Below are 17,382 nucleotides of genomic sequence, written 5' to 3'. Positions count from 1 at the left end.
CTTGTTTCCTGATCTGTAAAACGGGAACACATTTCTTCTCTCTCCTCCTTCCCCGTCGTAAACGGTGAACGCCGTGCGGCTCGGGGGCTCTGTCGGACCCGAGTATCTCCTACCAAACACAGCCATTAGACACGGTCACGGGGTCGGCATTTTCCTGCTTATAGCCCAAAACAACGTGCCGCTTCGGGATGAGAAGCTAAGTGCTAAACCGCACCAAGCAATGACGAACCCCCCGTTCTAACCCCGTGAATGACTTCGGAAGAATCCGTAGTAACCCAAGGCCCCGAGTTCACCAGAATCACCTCGTTTCTAAGGACGGTTTTTCGGACTTGGCCTCATTCTCTTCTCCCTCCAGCCACAACCTCACAGTGAGGACGCGGGTCCGTTCGTCTCCCCAAACCCGCCACCGGAGGTAGGTTTTCAATCCTTCTCAAAAACAGGATCGGTCCTTCCCCCGGCTCCCCGTCCCCCCCTAAGCGTTTAGTATAGCATCTGTTATTTCGGATTTACAGTCCTACACCGGGCGTGGCTGTCCACGTGCGGTAACCGGGGCGCCCTTCCTCACCGGGTCGGTAAACGCGGGAACAGAGGAGCCCATTAAAGCAACTTTTATTGGCCCGGCCTGGGAGGAGGTGCGGCCGACGGCATTCCTAGCTAAGGCTCACTGCCACGCGGAGGGATTCAGGGTTCTGTCTCTGACGCCACAGCGAACCAGACGATTTCCGTTCCCCTCCAGAAGCGGAACAGAGGGGGTCCTCCTCCCTCGCTCGGTGAAGTCCCGCCGGTCCCGGGTCTCCTCGGGGTGGGTCCTCGGGCGGTTCCGAAACCTCCCGGCCGCCCCGGCGGTCCCGAGCCCCTTCCGTCGGGCGGCCCAAAGCCATCAGAGCACGTGATCGTCCGGGTGGTAGAGCTCGCTCATGAGGCGGTAGATGTAGGAAGGGGCGTTCCCACCGATGTTGGAGATGAAGAGGGTGATGAGCTCCGGGGGGACGTAATCAAACACGGGGCAGTGAACGCTGACCTTCTCCAGAATGACCCCTGGAAGAGAACGGCCGGTGAAAATGAGCCCGGCTGGTCGCCCCTCCGGGCCCATACCCACACGACCCAAGCGCTCGGCACAGCGATCTGCACACAGTGAGCGCTGGGAGGTGAAAGATGTGGGTTCTGATCCCGGCCCCGCCACCTGTCCGCTGGGCGACCCTGGGCAAGTCGCTTCCGCTTCTCCGGGTCTCGGTTCCCTCATCTGTCAAATGGGGATTAAGCCCGCGAGCCCCAGTAGGGGCCAGAGACTGCGTCCGACTGGTACTCACCCCCCTGCTCAGTACAGCGCCTGGCACGTGATAAGCGCTTAACGAGTACAATGCAAAAAAATAAAATCAAACCATCCCCCCAAAAAGAAACCCTTTCCTCCACCTGCTACAGGGAATGACCTCCAAATGCAGGTAGGCACATCAAACTTAAAGCTGTCTTTAATAGGTTACTAACCGCAACCCATTCCTTTCCTTCTATCAGGCACGAGCCCTCCCACCACGGAATAGCGTACCCTCTGTGAAAGGCAGGACTTCCTCGGGGGACACAAACTTGTGAAATGAATCCTCTTCGTTAGGGAACTACAAAAGGGAGAGTTAAGTGAGCTCGGCCGGGCCTTGGTGTTGGGCGACCCCTTCTCCCCGCCGGTGGCTTCACCTGGTGTTTTAGTGAAGCATTTCGCCATTCCTCGTGTATGTCAGCACCCTCATGTATCAAATGTCTGTCTGGCCCTTATTTCCATTTGTGTGGGGCTCATATTGAGGGCAGGAGTTTATGGTGGATTGTCTATAGAAAGAGTCAAGGGTGTTGCCACCCAGGGTTACGAGGAAAGCCCAGCGGGCAGCGGTGGACAGAGACTGGGTTCAAGGAAGCTGAGGTTCCTCTACTCAAAGGAGAGAGAGAGAAGAGAGAGAGGAGAGAGAAAATAGGAAGGAGGGAGAGGAGAGAAGAGGGGAGAGAAAAAAGGGGAGGAGAGGAGGGAGGAGACAGAGGAGGGAGAGAGAGAGGGGAGAGAGACGAGGTAAGGAGAGGAAAGAGGAAGGAGAGAGAAAAAGAGGAGGGAGGAAGAGAGGAGAAGAGGAGGGAGGAAGAGGAGAGAGGCGAGATGGAGGGAGAGGAGAGAGGAGGGAGGGAGAGGAGAGAGGAGGGAGGGAGAGGAGACATGAGGGAGGGAGGGAGAAGAGAGAGGAGGAAGAAGGAAGGAGGGAGAGAGGGAAAGAGAGGAGGGAGGAAGAGAACAGAGGAGGGAGGGAGAGAAGAGAAGAGAAGGAAAGTGGAGGGAGAGACAGAGAGGGGAGAGAGAGGAAGGAAGGAGGGAAGGAGAGGAGAGTGTGAGAGAGAAGAGGAGGGAGGGAGAGAAGAGAAGAGAGGGAAAGTGGAAGGAGAGAGAGAGAGGGGAGAGAGAGGAGGAAGAAGGAAGGAGGGAGAGAGAGGGGAGAGAGAGGAGGAAGAAGGAAGGAGGGAGAGAGAGGAGGGAGAGAGGGAAAGAGAGGAGGGAGGAAGAGAACAGAGGAGGGAGGGAGAGAAGAGAAGAGAAGGAAAGTGGAGGGAGAGACAGGGGAGAGAGAGGAAGGAAGGAGGGAAGGAGAGGAGAGTGTGAGAGAGAAGAGGAGGGAGGGAGAGAAGAGAAGAGAGGGAAAGTGGAAGGAGAGAGAGAGAGGGGAGAGAGAGGAGGAAGAAGGAAGGAGGGAGAGAGAGGAGGGAGAGAGGGAAAGAGAGGAGGGAGGAAGAGAACAGAGGAGGGAGGGAGAGAAGAGAAGAGAAGGAAAGTGGAGGGAGAGACAGAGAGGGGAGAGAGAGGAGGGAAGGAGGGAAGGAGAGGAGAGTGTGAGAGAGAAGAGGAGGGAGGGAGAGAAGAGAAGAGAGGGAAAGTGGAAGGAGAGAGAGAGAGGGGAGAGAGAGGAGGAAGAAGGAAGGAGGGAGAGAGAGGAGGGAGAGAGGGAAAGAGAGGAGGGAGGAAGAGAACAGAGGAGGGAGGGAGAGAAGAGAAGAGAAGGAAAGTGGAGGGAGAGACAGAGAGGGGAGAGAGAGGAAGGAAGGAGGGAAGGAGAGGAGAGTGTGAGAGAGAAGAGGAGGGAGGGAGAGAAGAGAAGAGAGGGAAAGTGGAAGGGGAGAGAGAGAGGGGAGAGAGAGGAGGAAGAAGGAAGGAGGGAGAGAGAGGGGAGAGAGAGGAGGAAGAAGGAAGGAGGGAGAGAGAGGAGGGAGAGAGGGAAAGAGAGGAGGGAGGAAGAGAACAGAGGAGGGAGGGAGAGAAGAGAAGAGAAGGAAAGTGGAGGGGGAGACAGAGAGGGGAGAGAGAGGAGGGAGGGAAGGAGGGGAAGGAGAGGAGAGTGTGAGAGAGAAGAGGAGGGAGGGAGAGAAGAGAGGGAGAGACAGAGAGGGGAGAGAGAGGAGGGCAGGAGGAGAGGAGAGTGTGAGAGAGAAGAGGAGGGAGGGAGAGAAGAGAAGAGAGGGAAAGTGGAGGGAGAGACAGAGAGGGGAGAGAGAGGAGGGCAGGAGGAGAGGAGAGTGTGAGAGAGAGGGAGAGAGCGAGATTCCTCCCAGCCTCTCTCTTCACTTGCTTCCCCACTTCTCCCCATCAGCACATCTCCTTGGTGGCTACGGAGGGGCCCGAGCAAGAGGGCAGCCCCCGAATGAGGGTTCTTTACCTTCCGACCACCGACCCACCTGGGGAGAAAGCTTGAACATGGGAGCGCAGACGATCAGGGGGGTGGAGTGATGCTTGGCGGCCAGGGCCAAAGTGTGAGTCCCCGTCACCGCTCTCAGGGCCCCGTTGGCCAGGATGGTCTTGGTGCCGATGATCACCTGGAGGGCGGAAAGGGCAACGTGAGCTGGCCGGGCTGCCGGGGGCCTAAGAGGAGCGGCCGGCCTGGCCAAGGGGCCTAGGGGGCTCCGGGAGAAGGAAAGAGAGGGTCCCCGCCGTCGCCGAAGAGGTGACTTCGGCATCTCGGGACACGAGACCGATGCCGGGACGGGCGAGAGCGTCGGAACGCAGGGTAGGGAGGGCGGGTTACCCCCGGGTCGGTCCCGCTTCCCACACCGGGGGGATCCTTCCACCCTCACCACCCACTCCCCCCCTCCATCCGACGCCACCCTCGGCCAGCTCGTCGGGCATAACCTCCCCGTCACGCCCCCGGCTGGCCCCGGGGAGTAGGCACGGTCCCCAAGGGAGGAAACGGGAGCGGGGACGGAGAGAAAGGCGGTCTCCGGGGTCTCGGCGCACCCACCTTATTGACCCGCGACATGACGGCAAAGATGGCAGCATCCGTCATGACCGTGGTCTCGATGTTCACTTTGGCTAAATTGACGGCCATTTCGTGACCCTGCCACGGAGGGAAGCCGACGGGAGAGGGGATCCAAGGCCGGCTCCGGGCCTCACCCGACTAGATGCTCCACCTCTCCCCCCCAAAGCTCCCGCCCCGCGTGGAGCCGCCCGGGAACGAACCCGTCGGCAGGCCGGGGCCCCCCCACGAATTTTAGTCGGCGAAGACTTGGGGGTGGCCGGGCTTCTCGGCGCCTGTTCGCCCTCTCGCCGCCCCCGTTCTCTCTCCTTTTCTCGTCCTGCTGATGCGACTCCATTTTTTCCAATCAGGTCTGTCGCCAAAGCCCTCCTAAGACCGGAAGCCCCCCGAGGGCCCCGGCCGGTTGTCTAATTCTCACCTATTTCTTCTCCCCCAGCGCTCAGTACGGTGCCCTGCCCGGAGCAGGCGGTTAGTAAACACCACCGCTACGACTCGGCGGCTGGCGGTCCGGGCGCGGAGCCGGCGCTCGGGGGAAGCGACGTCAAAGCGGCGCGCCGGGAGAAAGCCGAGATCCGGCCCGGCCGGCTCGGGCCCGGCTCCAGACCGGAGCCCGGCGGGGCCTCGGATTCACGCGGCTGCTTTTCCCGACGTGAAACCCTCCCAGCGGCCGAGCGGGCCCCGCCCGGGGGGAGCGGAGAGCCGAACTCTCCACCTGTGCCGTCCGGAGGCGGTCGCAGAGCGACCCGCCGAGGAGCGTCCGGCTCCTCAGCAGCGGATCCGGGAACTCGAATCGTCCCTTCGGGCCGTGCGTTGGAGCGAGTCGGCCACGGCTCGGTTCGCTTCCGGGTAATCGGGGCTGGACACGCTCCCTGGCCCACGTGGGGCTTCCCGTCTTCATCCCTATTTTACAGTGAGGGAACTGAGGCCCCGAGAAGTGAGGTGACCTGCCCAAGGTCCCACAGCAGACGGTAATAATACTGCCACTGCTGCTAACGGGGGTGAAGACCGTGAGCCCCACGCGGGACGACCCCGTCGCCCTGTAGCTGCCCCGGCGCTTAGAACAGCGCTTGGCACGTAGTAAGCGCTTAACAGAGACGATAATCCTTCTTATCACTCGACGGACGGAGTCGCCGAGGCCCAGGGGAAGTGAAGTGACTCGGTCACCCGGCTGGGCCGGGATGGGAACTCGGGTCCTTCCGACTCCGAGGCCCGGGCTCTATCCACTAGGCCGGGCCGCTTCCCCTTCACACCCCGCCCCCCCCCCCCCCCCCCCCCCGGACGACGAGCCCGCGTCCACCTCCCCGCTCCGGCCCGGTGAGTCACGCAACCCCCCGACCCCGCCGGATCCCACGCCCGTGGCCGGCGGCCCGCCGGCTCCCACCTGGCAGAAAGGGGCGCACTCCGCGACGATGACGTGGAACTTCCGCTTGCGGGCCGCCTCCTTAAGGAAGGCCTCCACGGTGCGGGAGTAGCCGATGGTCATGATGACCTCGTTGGAGTGGATGTGCTCCAGGGCCTGCGCGGCGATGTTCTCCGTCGTCCCCTCTGCAGGCGGGACGCGGGGCTGAAGGGCCGAGCCCCCCCGCCCCCCCGGGCCGAGGCTCTCTAGGCCGGGGCTCGCCCGATGCCGGCGGCCGAGCGTCTACCGCCAGGCGCTTCGCCGAGCGACTCGCCGCCGCCCGCCGCCTCCGCTTCCCCTCCCCGACCCCCCGCGATCCGGCCTCCGGCCCCCGACTCCCCTCCCTCGGAACCGCCCTCTCCGAGAGTCCCCGGCGACGACCTCCTCTCCGCGGGTAACCGACCCCTTTCCTCCCTAATCCTCGCACCCGCCTCAGTCGCCTCCGACCCCGCGGGCCAGTTCCTCTACCCGGAAATATGAACGAGGCGTGGTCTCCCTCCGCGATCTCTTTCTGGGGGGGGGGGGGTGTCCCTCAGAGTTCAATCCCGGATCCCCCAATCTCCTGACCTCCTGTCTCTCCCCACTTCAGTCTACACTTCTCTCTGCTGCCCGGACTATCTTTCTGCAGAAGTGCTCTGGGCATGTCACCCTCCTGCCTCGGGAATCTCCAGGGGTTGCCTATCCACCTTCCTATCGAGCCAAAACCCCTCACTCTTGGCTTCAGAGCCGTCCACCCCCTCGCCCCCTCCCACCTCACCTCCCTTCTCTCCTTGTGCGGCCCACCCCGCACGCTCCGCTCCTCACTGGGCCTCGTTCTCGCCCGTCCCGCCGTCGGCCCCCGGCCCACGTCCCACCTCTGACCCGGAACGCCCTCCCTCCTCACCTCCGCCAGGCTCTCTCTCTTCCCCTCTTCCAAGCCCCCCCGGGGGCTCCGGCCCCCCTTTCCTCTGTTCCTCCTCCCCTCCCCATCGCCCCGACTCCCTCCTTCTGCTCTACCCGCCCCCCGCCCCGCAGCGCTTGCGTATAGATGTACGTATTTATTTTTCTATTTTATTAATGGCGTGTAGGGAGCTATAATTCTATTTATTCATTTCGACGCTACCGCCGCCCGCTTGTTTCGTTTCGTTTTGTTGTCCGTCTCCCTTCTTCTAGACTGAGAGCCCGTCGTTGGGTAGGGACGGTCTCTGTCTGTTGCCAAATTGTACTTTCCAAGCGCTTAGACGGTGCTCTGCGCACAGTAAGCGCTCGATAAATACGACTGAACGAGTCCTCCCCCTACACCCACTCCCTCGGAGAACTCACCGCTCCGCCCCCCCCCCCGGCTCCGACTCCCGTCCCTCCGGGGATGATTCCCAAATCTACATCTCCCGCCACCACGTCTCTCCTCCTCGTTAGTTTCACGGGTCCTCCCGGCTTCGGGCCTCCCTACCCGGATCTCTCGCCAACCCCTCTGACCGAACGCGTCCGACACAGGACTCCCCACCTTCCCTCCCACGCCCTCACCTCGTCCCGACGCTCTCTCTACCGTTGACGCCGCCGACCCGGGGTCACGGGCCCCCGACCTTAGCATTATCCCTGACTCATCGCTCCCCTTCAAGCAACCTATTAAACCGGTCCCCGGACGGTCCCGGTCCTGTCCTCGCGAATCCTTCGGTAACCCCACCGTCCGAAAAGCCCCCGTCCCGAGTCCCGTCTCCACGACGGCGTCGGCCTCCTCCCTGACCTCCGGCCTCTCCCCTTTCCCCGTCCGTCCCTCACCCCTTCGGCAAGACGTACGGACCACCACCGGAGGTTTTTGAGGGGTGGGGAGACGGGGGCAAAACGATCGTTCGGAGAAACGATTCAGGCAGCCGCCAGAAGCTCCTCGCCCTCGTCCTTAAGGCCCTCCGTCAGCTCCCTCCCACCTACCTTCGCTCGCCGCCCCCGCGACTCAGCCCACGCTTCGCTCCTCAAATACCTCCGCTCGACGGGCCCCGCTCTCATCCTTTGCCGTCGGATCTTCGCTCGCGCCCTGCGGGAGTCTTCTTTTAACAAAACGCCCCACGTGGGACAACCTGATCGCCTCGTATCTCCCCCAGCGCTCAGAACAGCGCTCGGCAGGGAGTGAGCGCTTAACAGGTACCCCCATTATCAGTATCCTCATTACTATTACTGAAGCGTTGGAGTAGATACGAGACGATGGGGTTGGACGCGGTCCCTGTCCCCCGTGGAGCTCACGGTCTCGTCGTTTCGCAGACGAGGGCGACTGAGGAGAAGTGACTTGTCCGAGGTCACGGAGCGGGCAAATTAGAGAGCTGGGATTAGGACCCAGGCCCCGAGCTCTTTCCGCCAGCTCTCGCCGCTTATCCTCCTTCGCCTCAGAAAGTCCAGCTCGCTCCCACCTTCCCAGCCCGACTACAATCACACCTCCTTCGTGAAGCCTTCCCTGAACTCTCCGACCTCTTCTCCCTCCCCGCCAGGCCCCCGAGTCTGCTCCCCCTAAGCCCCTAGGTCCTTACGCCCCGCTCCCAGCAGCGCTTGATGTACAAACCCTTTTACTCTGCTGCTTCCCTAACCTGTAATTTAGTTTAACATCTCATTCCCACGCTGGCCTGTGGGTTCCTCGAAGGGAGGGACCGCGGCTCCGGACTCTGTCGAACCCCGCACCGCGTCGGCGCTCAATAATCACCACCCGCGGTCCCGTCGAGAGTTCGACGGAGGCAAGACGGATGCTCTCTGCCTTCAAAGACCTCACGGTCATCTCATCTTCTAGACGCGTGCCTACCACGGGACGTCTCCGGGCCCAAGAGGCCGACCCGCCCCCGACGACGCCCAGCTCCCCTTTCCTAAACCCGGGGCTTTGACCTCTTCCCCCGGGCAGCCCTCCGGGTCACGGCTACCCAGGCGTCGGCCGACCGGCACGGTGGCGGAGCCGGGGCCCGGGAGTCCGCCCCTCGTCTGCTGCGTCACCTCGGGCGGGTCGCTTCGCGTCTCTGGGCCCCGGTGGCCTCACCCGTAAGACGGCGACGGAGACCGGGGGCCCCGCGAGGGACGGGGACCGTGTCCGACCCCCATCTGCTGCCGTCCCACCCCCGCTTAGTACAGCGCCTGGCACGTATCAGGCGCTTAACGGACACCATCAGCAGCATCATCTAAACCTCTCTCTCTCTCTCCCCGCGTCGCATCCCGTCAGCTCCTCCGTTCTCGACCTGTTCCCGACCCCCTCGCTGCCGCTCTAGACCGTCGACGCGTCAACCACCTGGACCCTCCCAGAAGCGCTCGGCAAACACCACGGATCGATCGGCCGAGCGACCGTCCCTCCGCGCCGTGACGGGGCCCGAGGATGCGGAGTGCGAAGGGGAGAGTCCGCCGCAGGTGTCTGGACCGGCTCTACCGGGGATCAGCCCCCACACTTCTCGCTCTCCCTTAAAGAACGCGTCGACCGAAGCTAAAAATGCCATCCGAGGGCAACGCCCCCAACGGTGGAGCGGGAACTCTTCTTGGCGGAGAGTTTCCAATCCTGGGAAACTGTGACACCCCCTAAGCATCCCGTACCTCCCAAGTACCCGGATACCCGCCCCCCTCCCCCCCCCCCCCCCGGGCACCGATGTCCGCACCTTTATATTTTGTGCTTTCGGCACCTTCGGAATCGATTTTAGCGCCTCTCCTCCGCTAGCCCGTAAGCGCCCCGGGGCAGGGGGGGCATCTCCCGACTCCGTCGGATTGCACCAGCGCTCGCTACGGTGCCCATCTCCACAGCGAGCAGAAACTCCTCACCGCCGGCTATGAGGCGCCCGATCGGCTCTCCCCCTCCCACGTAAGAGGCGCTCGCTCCGGCCCTAACCCGGCCTGCGTATTTTGCCCGATACCCACCCACTCGCTGCGTCTCTCCCTTCCGGTCTCCTTTCGTTCGCCTTCTCCCGTTTCCCCACGGCTCCTCCTGCCTCGACGTCCCTCCCCAGTCCTACCCGCGGGTCTCCGTCAGCTTCGAAGTCCCACTCCGAAGCTACGCCTCCTCCCGGACGCCTCCCCCGACGACTCGACGGTATTTACCGAGCTCCGTCAGGCCGCGGTACGCGTGCGCTGTACTGGACGCTCGGGAGAGTGCGACACGACAGAGTGATGGACGCGTTCCCCGCCCACAAGGGGCTCGCAGTCTCCGCAGCCGTTTTCCCTCCCCACTGCCTCACCCATTCACCCGAGTCCTCCCCGCTGAGTCTTCGGCTCCTCGCCCAATGACGTGAGTACCTTTTCATCGGTTCGTCCGCTCGCCCGATCGTTTACTGCGTGCCGAGCACTCCGGCAAATAGAGAGAGACGACCCCCCGCCCACAACGGGCTCACGGTCCAGAGGCGGGGGGACGTCGACGCGAGTAAAGAGGCTGGCCACCCCTTGGCGTGATTCAGGCGTCCGCCTCCCCTGCTGACCCCGGAGGGACAGATCGTACCCGCCGAAGCCCTCGGTACAGTCGTCCGCCCGGAATCGGCCCCGGACCGACGCGACCTGCCGCCGGCGGGCCGAGCGGACGGGGAAGGGGGACGGAGGGGGCCCCCCGAGCCGGGCCGGGCGTCCGAGGAGCGGCCGACCCGGCTCTCACTTGGCCAGGAGGCGTCCGGCGCGACTCTCACCCAGCTCGACGAGCAGCTCGCCGATAGCCTCGATGATGTTGGCTCTAAGCGGGGCGTGGTGCGTGCTGAAGTCTTCGTTCATGCCGCCGGCCGTCAGGAGCTTGTGAAGGGATTCCTGCTGGTCACTTTCATCACGGCATCCGTGGAGCCTGGCGGGATTCCAAAAACACGTTATCATTATTATTATTAATATTATCATCACGTCCTCGAGCCCTAGGCGCCAGCCTTGGCTCCGATCCGACCGGGCCCGGTCTCCGCGCCCCCCCCCCACCCCGAGGGAGGGAGAACGGGCATCCCCCCCCTCTAGACCCCGAGCCCGTAGTGGGCAGGATCGTGTCGGTTACGTCGTACTCTCCCAAGCGCTCAGTGCGGCGCTTTGCAGGCGGTGAGCGCTCAATAGAGGCGACCGACCGGACGGGGATCTTCTCCCCCCCCCCGCATTTTATCGCTGTTCCCGTGGTTTTCTTAAGCGCTTACCGTGTGTGGATTCAAGCCAGTCGGGTTGGACGCGGTCCCTGTCCCACACGGGGCTCGCGTGCTCGACGAGGCGACGGAGGCGCCGAGTGACGCGCCCAGGGTCACCTCCCACCCCCGCATCAAACAGAAACTCTCCACCGTCGGCTTTAAAGCCATCGCCCGGGCCCTCCCGCCTCACCTTCCCGCTTTCCCGCTCCCATCCGGCCCCTTCGCTCCTCTAACGCCGACCTACGAGACGCGTCTCCACCTCGTCTCCCTCGCCCCCGTCCCGCTTCTGGCCCGCAACGCCCTTCCCCCTCCACATCCGACAGGCCGCCGCCCTCCCCGCTTGCAGAGCCGCATTAACGGCCCATCTCCTCCGAGAGGCCTTCCCCGACTCTTCTCCTCTGCTCCCGCTCCCTTCCGCGCGCCCTCGTGCTTGGATCTGCGCCCTTTATCCGTCACCTCCCCTCAACACCCCCCCCCCACCGCCCCAGCACTCACGTACGTAGCCGGAATTTATTTCCATTAATATCCGTCTCCCCCTCGGGACTGCAAGTTCCCTCTAGATCGTAAGCTCACCGTGGGAGGGGAACGTGTGTTTACTGTCTCGTACCGCACTCTCCCCAGCGCTCAGTACGGCGCCCCGCGCGTAGTAGCCGCTCCGTAAATACGACCGAATGAGGACAGGGGAGGCGTCTACCGGTTCCGCCGCGCCGTACCCTTCGGACCGCTTTAGTACGGCGCCCTGCACCCAGTCGACAGGACCGACTGCCGAAAGGGATCGCACGGCAGGCGAGGGGCGGGGCCGGAATGAGACGGGAGAAGCAGCGCGGCCTAACGGATAAGAGGCCGGGCCCGGGGGTCAGAAGGACCCGGGTTCCAATCGCCACTCCGCCGCCCGTCTGCCGGGTGACCCCGGACGCGTCGCCTCCCTCCTCTGGGCCTCGGGCACCTCATCCGTCAAGCGGGGATTGGGACGGGGACAGGGACCGGGTCCATCCCCGTCTGCCGGCATCCGCCTCGGCGCTCGGTCAAGCGCGCCAGGCACGCGGTCAACGCTCAACGGACCACGGCGATCGCCACCATTACGACCGACGCCCGTCTCCGCGTCCACACGCACGCACGCGACGTCGCCGACGGGCCCCGACGCGGCCGGGGGAGCAGCGGGCCGGGGAGAGACGCCGCCGGCCCCGGCCGAGGAGGGAGGAGCCCCGGGGCCCGGGTCCGACCTGCCGTACTCCTCCCGGACGATCTTGAGCACTCTCCGCACCATGTTGCCCACCGTGGTCTCCGAGGGCTGGGCGGCTGTCATCCTCCGGCCCTCCTTCCTCATCAGCTCCATCAGCTCCCCTGCGACGGCGACGGGGGCGGGGTGAGCCGGGCCGGGAGGGAGGGTCCGACCCCGCGCGGAGCACCGTGCCGAGCGCTCGGGAGGGAGGGGTACAACCGAGAGGGCCGACCCGCTCCCTGCCCGCGACGGGCTTACGGTCCGGGGGCCGTCCACTCCGTCCCCGCCTTCCTCTCCCCTCTCTCCTTTCCTTCGTCCCTCCCTCCCTTCCTCTCCCCACGGCCCAGGGGCAGGAGCCCGGGCTTGGGAGTCAGAGGACGCGGGTTCCAATCCCGGCTCCGTCCCCCGCCCGCCGCGGGACGTCGGGCGGGTCGCCTCACTTCCTGGGGCCTCGGTTCCCTCGTCGAGGGACGGGCCCCTTGTGGAACAGGGGACCGGGTCCAGCGCGATTACCCTGTCTCTACCCTGGCGCTTACAACAGTGTTTCGGACGCGGTGAGCGCTTAAGCAGCACCACGACTCTCGGTACGATTATCATCCCTTCGTTCCTCCCTCTCCTCCCTCCCCCCTCCTTTCCTCCCTCCCCAACCCCCTCTCCCCTTCTCTCCCCCCTCTCGTCTCCCTCCCCCCCGAGAAGCAGCGGGGCTTAGCGGCAAGGGCCCGGCCTCGGGAGCCGGAGGTCGTGGGTTCTAGTCCTGACTCCGCCGCTTGTCAGCTGGGTGGCTTTGGGCAAGTCGCCTCGCTTCCCTGGGCCTCGGCCACCTCACCTGCAGAATGGGGACGAGGCCAGGGAGCCCCAGGTGGGACCACCAGAGGACCCCGCATCTATCCCGGCGCTCAGGACCGTGCTCGGCACGTCGTAAGCGCTTAACAAATGTCATCATCATTCCCCTCTCTCTTTCCTTCTCTCCCCGCTCCCCTCTTCCTTCCCCCCTCCCTCATTGCCCGCCTCCCTGTCCCCCTCCCCGTTCCCTCCCTCCCTTCCCCCCCCTCTCTCCTTTTCTCTTCCTCCCTCTCCCCCTTACTCTATCCCTCCCTCTTCTCCCTCGCCCCCCTTCCCTCCATCCCAAACCCCCTCTCTCCTCTCCCCCCCTCCCCAATCCCCCCTTCCTCCCTCTCTTGCCCCTTCTCCTCCTCTCTTCCTCCCTCTCCCCCTTCTTCCCTCTCTCCTTCTCTCCCCCCTCCTTTCCCTCCCCAACCCCCGCTCCGATTCCCCTGTCTCTCCCCCAGCGCTTAGAACAGTGCTCTGCACATAGTAAGCGCTTGATACCAACATTATTATTATTATTACTCTCTCCTCCTCTCTTCCTCCCTCTCCCCCTTCCCTCCCCAGCCCCCTCTCTCCTTCTCTCCCCCCACCCCGCTGTGATTCCCGTGTCTCTCTCTACGATCCTATTTATCTTGATGACCTCTACGCCAGCCTCCCTGTCTTGTTTTGTTCTCTTCCGCTGTCTGTCTCCCCCCCCCCCGCTTCCAGACTACGAGCCCGTGACTGGACGACGACGATAACGTCGGTATTTGTTAAGCGCTTCCTATGTGCCGAGCACCGTGCTAAGCGCTGGGGTGGACGCGGGGGAATCGGGTCGTCCCACGTGAGGCTCACAGGCTTCATCCCCATTCTCCAGGCGAGGTCACTGAGGCCTCAGCGGCAGAGCCGGGATTCGAACCCATCCGAACGCTTAGTCCGGTGCTCCGCGCATAGTAAGCGCTCAGCAAATACTATGAATGAACGACTGAATGAATGAATGAATGCACGGGTTGGGCCGGGACTGTCTCTCTCTGTGGCCGAACCGTCCATTCCAAGCGCTCAGTCCAGTGCTCTGTACGTAGTGAGCGCTCAATAAATACCGTTGAATGAGTGAATGATTGAATGAATGAATGAACTGGGCAGGGACGGTCTCTATCTGTTGCCCAACTGCCCACTCCAAGCGCTTAGCACAGTGCTCTGCACACAGTCAGCACTCAATCAATACTACTGGAGGAGTGAATGGGCAGGGACTGGCTCTGTTGCCGAACTGTCCGTTCCAAGCGCTCAGCACAGTGCTCCGCACGTAGTCGGCGCTCAATCAATACTATTGAATGAATGAATGATTGAATGAATGAATTGGGCAGGGACTGCCTCTATCTGTTGCCGAACCGCCCGTTCCAAGCGCTCAGCACAGTGCTCCGCACACAGTCGGCACTCAATCAATACTATTGAATGAATGAATCAATGGGCAAGGGACCGTCTCTGTTGCCGAAACCGTTCATTCCAAGCGCTTAGTACAGTGCTCCGCACATAGTCGGCGCTCCATACGTACTACTGAATGAATGACTGAATGAATGAATTGGGCAGGGCCTGTCTCTATCTGTTGCCCAATTGTCCATTCCAAGCGCTTAGTCCAGTGCTCTGTACATAGTAGGCGCTCAGTAAATACTATTGAATGAATGAATAGGGCGGGGACTGTCTCTACCTGTTGCCCAGCTGTCCATTCCAAGCGCTTAGCACAGCGCTCTGCGCAGAGTCGGCGCTCAATACATACTATTGAATGAATGAATGAATGATTGAATGAATGAATTGGGCAGGCCCTGTCTCTACCTGTTGCCCAGCTGTCCATTCCAAGCGCTTAGCACAGCGCTCTGCGCAGAGTCGGCGCTCAATCAATACTATTGAATGAATGAATCAATGGGGCAGGGACTGTCTCTGTTGCCCAACTGTCCATTCCAAGCGCTTAGCACAGCGCTCTGCACAGAGTCGGCGCTCAATACATACTATTGAATGAATGAATGATTGAATGAATGAATTGGGCAGGGACCGTCTCTATCTGTTGCCGAACTGTCCATTCCAAGCGGTCGGCACAGTGCTCCGCACAGGGTCAGCGCTCAGTAAGTACTATTGAATGAATGATTGAATGAATGAATGATTGAATGAATGAATGGGGCAGGGACCGTCTCTATCTGCTGCCGAACTGTCCATTCCAAGCGCTCGGCACAGTGCTCCGCACAGGGTCAGCGCTCAGTAAGTACTATTGAATGAATGATTGAATGACTGACTGAATGATTGAATGAATGAATGATTGAATGAATGAATGGGGCAGGGACCGTCTCTATCTGCTGCCGACCTGTCCATTCCAAGCGCTCGGCACAGGGCTCCGCACAGGGTCAGCGCTCAGTAAGTACTATTGAATGAATGATTGAATGAATGAATGAATGAGTGAATGAATGAATGAATGAATGAATGGGGCAGGGACCGTCTCTATCTGCTGCCGACCTGTCCATTCCAAGCGCTCGGCACAGGGCTCCGCACAGGGTCAGCGCTCAGTAAGTACTATTGAATGAATGATTGAATGACTGACTGAATGATTGAATGAATGATTGAATGAATGAATGGGGCAGGGACCGTCTCTATCTGCTGCCGACCTGTCCATTCCAAGCGCTCGGCACAGGGCTCCGCACAGGGTCAGCGCTCAGTAAGTACTATTGAATGAATGATTGAATGAATGAATGAATGAGTGAATGAATGAATGAATGAATGAATGGGGCAGGGGACCGTCTCTATCTGCTGCCGACCTGTCCATTCCAAGCGCTCGGCACAGGGCTCCGCACAGGGTCAGCGCTCAGTAAGTACTATTGAATGAATGATTGAATGACTGACTGAATGATTGAATGAATGAATGATTGAATGAATGAATTGGGCAGGGACCGTCTCTATCTGCTGCCGAACTGTCCATTCCAAGCGCTCGGCACAGGGCTCCGCACAGGGTCAGCGCTCAGTAAGTACTATTGAACGAATGATTGAATGAATGAGTGAATGACTGACTGAATGATTGAATGAATGAATGATTGAATGAATGAATTGGGCAGGGACCGTCTCTATCTGCTGCCGACCTGTCCATTCCAAGCGCTCGGCACAGTGCTCCGCACAGGGTCAGCGCTCAGTAAGTACTATTGAATGAATGAGTGAATGAATGATTGAATGAATGAATGATTGAATGAATGAATGAATGGGGCAGGGACCGTCTCTATCTGCTGCCGACCTGTCCATTCCAAGCGCTCGGCACAGGGCTCCGCACAGGGTCAGCGCTCAGTAAGTACTATTGAATGAATGATTGAATGAATGAATGAATGAGTGAATGAATGAATGAATGAATGAATGGGGCAGGGACCGTCTCTATCTGCTGCCGAACTGTCCATTCCAAGCGCTCGGCACAGGGCTCCGCACAGGGTCAGCGCTCAGTAAGTACTATTGAATGAATGATTGAATGACTGACTGAATGATTGAATGAATGAATGATTGAATGAATGAACTGGGCAGGGACCGTCTCTATCTGCTGCCGACCTGTCCATTCCAAGCGCTCGGCACAGTGCTCCGCACAGGGTCAGCGCTCAGTAAGTACTATTGAATGAATGATTGAATGACTGACTGAATGATTGAATGAATGAATGATTGAATGAATGAATTGGGCAGGGACCGTCTCTATCTGCTGCCGAACTGTCCATTCCAAGCGCTCGGCAAAGGGCTCCGCACAGGGTCAGCGCTCAGTAAGTACTATTGAATGAATGAGTGAATGAATGAATGAGTGAATGAATGAATGGGGCAGGGACCGTCTCTATCTGCTGCCGACCTGTCCATTCCAAGCGCTCGGCACAGGGCTCCGCACAGGGTCAGCGCTCAGTAAGTACTATCGAATGAATGATTGAATGAATGCTTGCGTGCGTGCATGCATGCATGCGCGCATGTCCTCTCCCCCTCCCCCGCTCTCACCGGCGTTGCCCCAGCGCCCGTTGGCGACGAGCCTGCGGAGCAGCCCCACCGTCTCCCGGGCCATGACCTCGGAGCCGCGCTGGCCGGAGTCCCGCTTCAGCGCCTCCACGAAGCCCTCCATCCTCTCCGACGGCTCCGACCCCTTCTCCCCGGCGGCGGGCGTGGTGCCCGTCCGGGCGGAAGGCGCCGCCCGCCGCCGCTTCCGCCGCCGCTTCCGCCGCCGCTTCCGCCCTTCCCTCCCTCGGCGCCTGCGCGGACCGCTCCGACCACCGAGAACCGGAAGTGGGGATGGAGCGGCACCCCTCCTCCCCGCCATCGCCGGGCAGCTCTACGTCACGGTCCTCCAGCACTCACTGACCGGGGAGGCTGGGGGAAGAACCGTCCTCGGGAGGAGGATGCTATTAATAATTGGGCAAGTCACTTCACTTCTCGGTGCCTCAGTTCCCTCATCTGTAAAATGGGGATGAAGACCGTGAGCCCCGCGTGGGACGACCTGCTTCCCCTGTGTCTACCCCAGCGCTTAGAACAGCGCTCGGCGCATAGGAAGCGCTTCACAGATACCAACACTATTATTATTATTAATGTTAATAATGTTGGTGTCTGTTAAGCGCTTCC

General features: G+C 61.3%; 1 protein-coding gene across 2 annotated transcripts; it reads right to left on the bottom strand.

Annotated features, from left to right (window-relative positions):
• Nucleotides 1–592: 592 nt before the first annotated feature.
• Nucleotides 593–17,098, bottom strand: EIF2B2 (eukaryotic translation initiation factor 2B subunit beta). 2 transcript variants are annotated; one of them, XM_029058748.2, is made up of 8 exons: nt 16,768–17,098; nt 11,966–12,086; nt 10,278–10,426; nt 5,653–5,816; nt 4,257–4,352; nt 3,697–3,834; nt 1,544–1,610; nt 593–1,038 (listed from the first exon to the last, which is right to left on the bottom strand). In XM_029058748.2, exons 1-8 carry the CDS (start codon nt 17,081–17,083, stop codon nt 881–883), a joined length of 1,209 nt encoding a protein of 402 aa, XP_028914581.1. In that variant the 5' UTR covers nt 17,084–17,098; the 3' UTR covers nt 593–880. The 2 variants fall into 2 exon arrangements, with proteins under 2 accessions (XP_028914581.1, XP_039767595.1); XM_039911661.1 differs by lacking the exon at nt 1,544–1,610.
• Nucleotides 17,099–17,382: the final 284 nt, after the last annotated feature.

Source organism: Ornithorhynchus anatinus, chromosome 1, assembly GCF_004115215.2.
Source record: "Ornithorhynchus anatinus isolate Pmale09 chromosome 1, mOrnAna1.pri.v4, whole genome shotgun sequence".
In the NCBI taxonomy this organism is placed as follows: Eukaryota; Metazoa; Chordata; class Mammalia; order Monotremata; family Ornithorhynchidae; genus Ornithorhynchus; species Ornithorhynchus anatinus.
Note: the sequence above shows the minus strand (reverse complement) of the source record. Positions and strands in the feature narration are given on the sequence as shown.

Coding starts and splice junctions, on each gene's coding strand:
- EIF2B2 (XM_029058748.2), bottom strand. CDS start 17,083: ATGGCGGGGAGGAGGGGTGCCGCTCCATCCCCACTTCCGGTTCTCGGT. Junction 4,353..5,652: donor AGTGCGCCCCTTTCTGCCAG/GTGGGAGCCGGC, acceptor CCTCCGTGGCAG/GGTCACGAAATGGCCGTCAA. Junction 1,039..1,543: donor AGTCCTGCCTTTCACAGAGG/GTACGCTATTCC, acceptor GTTCTCTTCCAG/GGGTCATTCTGGAGAAGGTC.